Raw genomic sequence first — 1,528 nt, forward strand, 5'->3', positions numbered from 1 at the left:
AACACATGATCTACCAAATATCTGGCAAAAAGAAATCTGACAAATGACAGGTCAGATATTTAATCAACTTTTATAGTGTTGATATAAAAAAGAGTAAATCAAATTGCAATAAAATAATACACCCAATGACTGTGAACAAAAAATAGCAAATATGTATCTATGTTCTTGATTATTACACCTCAGCAATGATGTTGAAAGTGGTGTGTGAAAGTAAAAGACAAAAGTGACACAGACAGACAACCCCAAATTCCTTATGGTATCATCTTTGTTCTCTCTCTGACAGTTCACCAAATAATGCTAAATTAAAAAGACAAGTGATCCACCTCATTTTCAAAAGGAAATCAGAAGAAACAGAAAACATCTGAAGAAAACATGTGGTTCATCTGATCCGTTTCACTCCATAACATCACTATCTTGTCCATCATTTTGCCTGTCCTTGGATCTCTACACTGTTGGCATTCCTTTGGGGTTTAAACTCATATTTCCTTAATAAAACTCACTTTCGATCGAGTGCCTGGACGTGAAGAACATTAAGATGTGGTTGTCAAGTCTCCATTTCAGTTTCAGATGGAATGACAAACACACAAACGAGAAAAAAAATCATGTACCAAAATGTTTGTATAATTAGTTCGATATACTGTCATGTAAGTATTCTTATTACGCACCTGAATTACTTTAATTCTCACTGCATCCCTTGCTGGGGTCACTGTTGTCAATGGAGAAGCCATACCGTCAAAGGATCGGTTAAACTATCTCCGAGTTGTCTTCACTATCCATAACAGCTGACAGCTTCCATTTGACAGCTTGCTCAGCGTTCAAACATGTAGCAAATGAAGGGGGAAAGTTGAAATTGTTATTTTACACGTACCAAACTGTAAGTTTATATTTCTAAACCTCATATTAAAGTTCTCTAATCAGAGCATTTAAAAATTATATTTATATAAGCTATATGAAACCTTTTTTTTCAGCAATTTTAGTTGCTGCTCTATTTGATGCATCGACCGATTTAAGGGGTAACGTATAAAAGTAATTACTTTTCCATATTCTACTCACCATACGATATAGCCCTTTTTCTTTCATAGATATATAAATCGAAAATTATGTGATATTCTGAGACCCTTTAACTAATCAAAAATAATAATGCACATAACTATTACGAACGGTATACTTATGGCTTTTTCCATTTGATTCACTTATAGTTTCTTCGTTTTCACAGGTACATGCATATGAATTACTGCGACATTCTCCGAACATTGAAAGTCTGAAACGAGAAAATATGCAATAACAGCAAATAGAACAAGATAAGGAACAGTTCAAAATATATTCCATTTACTTTACGTTGTAAATTGTCTTTAATTCTTTCTAGTATAGTTACCCCTACAATACAGAGCAACATTTTCTTCTCGTTATTAATTACAAATAGATTCAATTCTACCCACTCTATGCAATGTGCATGTGTACGGACATGCGCCTGCATACATGCGTAACTTTACACACAGTTACAGACACACGCACGCACCCCCCCCCC

At 34.4% G+C, this 1,528-nt stretch overlaps 1 protein-coding gene across 2 annotated transcripts in view; it reads right to left on the reverse strand.

Moving 5' to 3' along the window:
* LOC119585631 (TBC1 domain family member 25-like) overlaps nucleotides 1-798 on the reverse strand; it is a gene marked incomplete at its 3' end in the record, with an annotated part of 14,981 nt that extends 14,183 nt beyond the window's left edge. For both annotated transcript variants that reach the window (XM_037934301.1, XM_037934299.1), the window contains 1 exon segment: nucleotides 666-798. In XM_037934301.1, the coding sequence (XP_037790229.1) occupies nucleotides 666-728 (63 nt within the window).
* Nucleotides 799-1,528: the final 730 nt, after the last annotated feature.

This window comes from Penaeus monodon, chromosome 20 (genome assembly GCF_015228065.2).
Source record: "Penaeus monodon isolate SGIC_2016 chromosome 20, NSTDA_Pmon_1, whole genome shotgun sequence".
Classification (NCBI taxonomy): Eukaryota; Metazoa; Arthropoda; class Malacostraca; order Decapoda; family Penaeidae; genus Penaeus; species Penaeus monodon.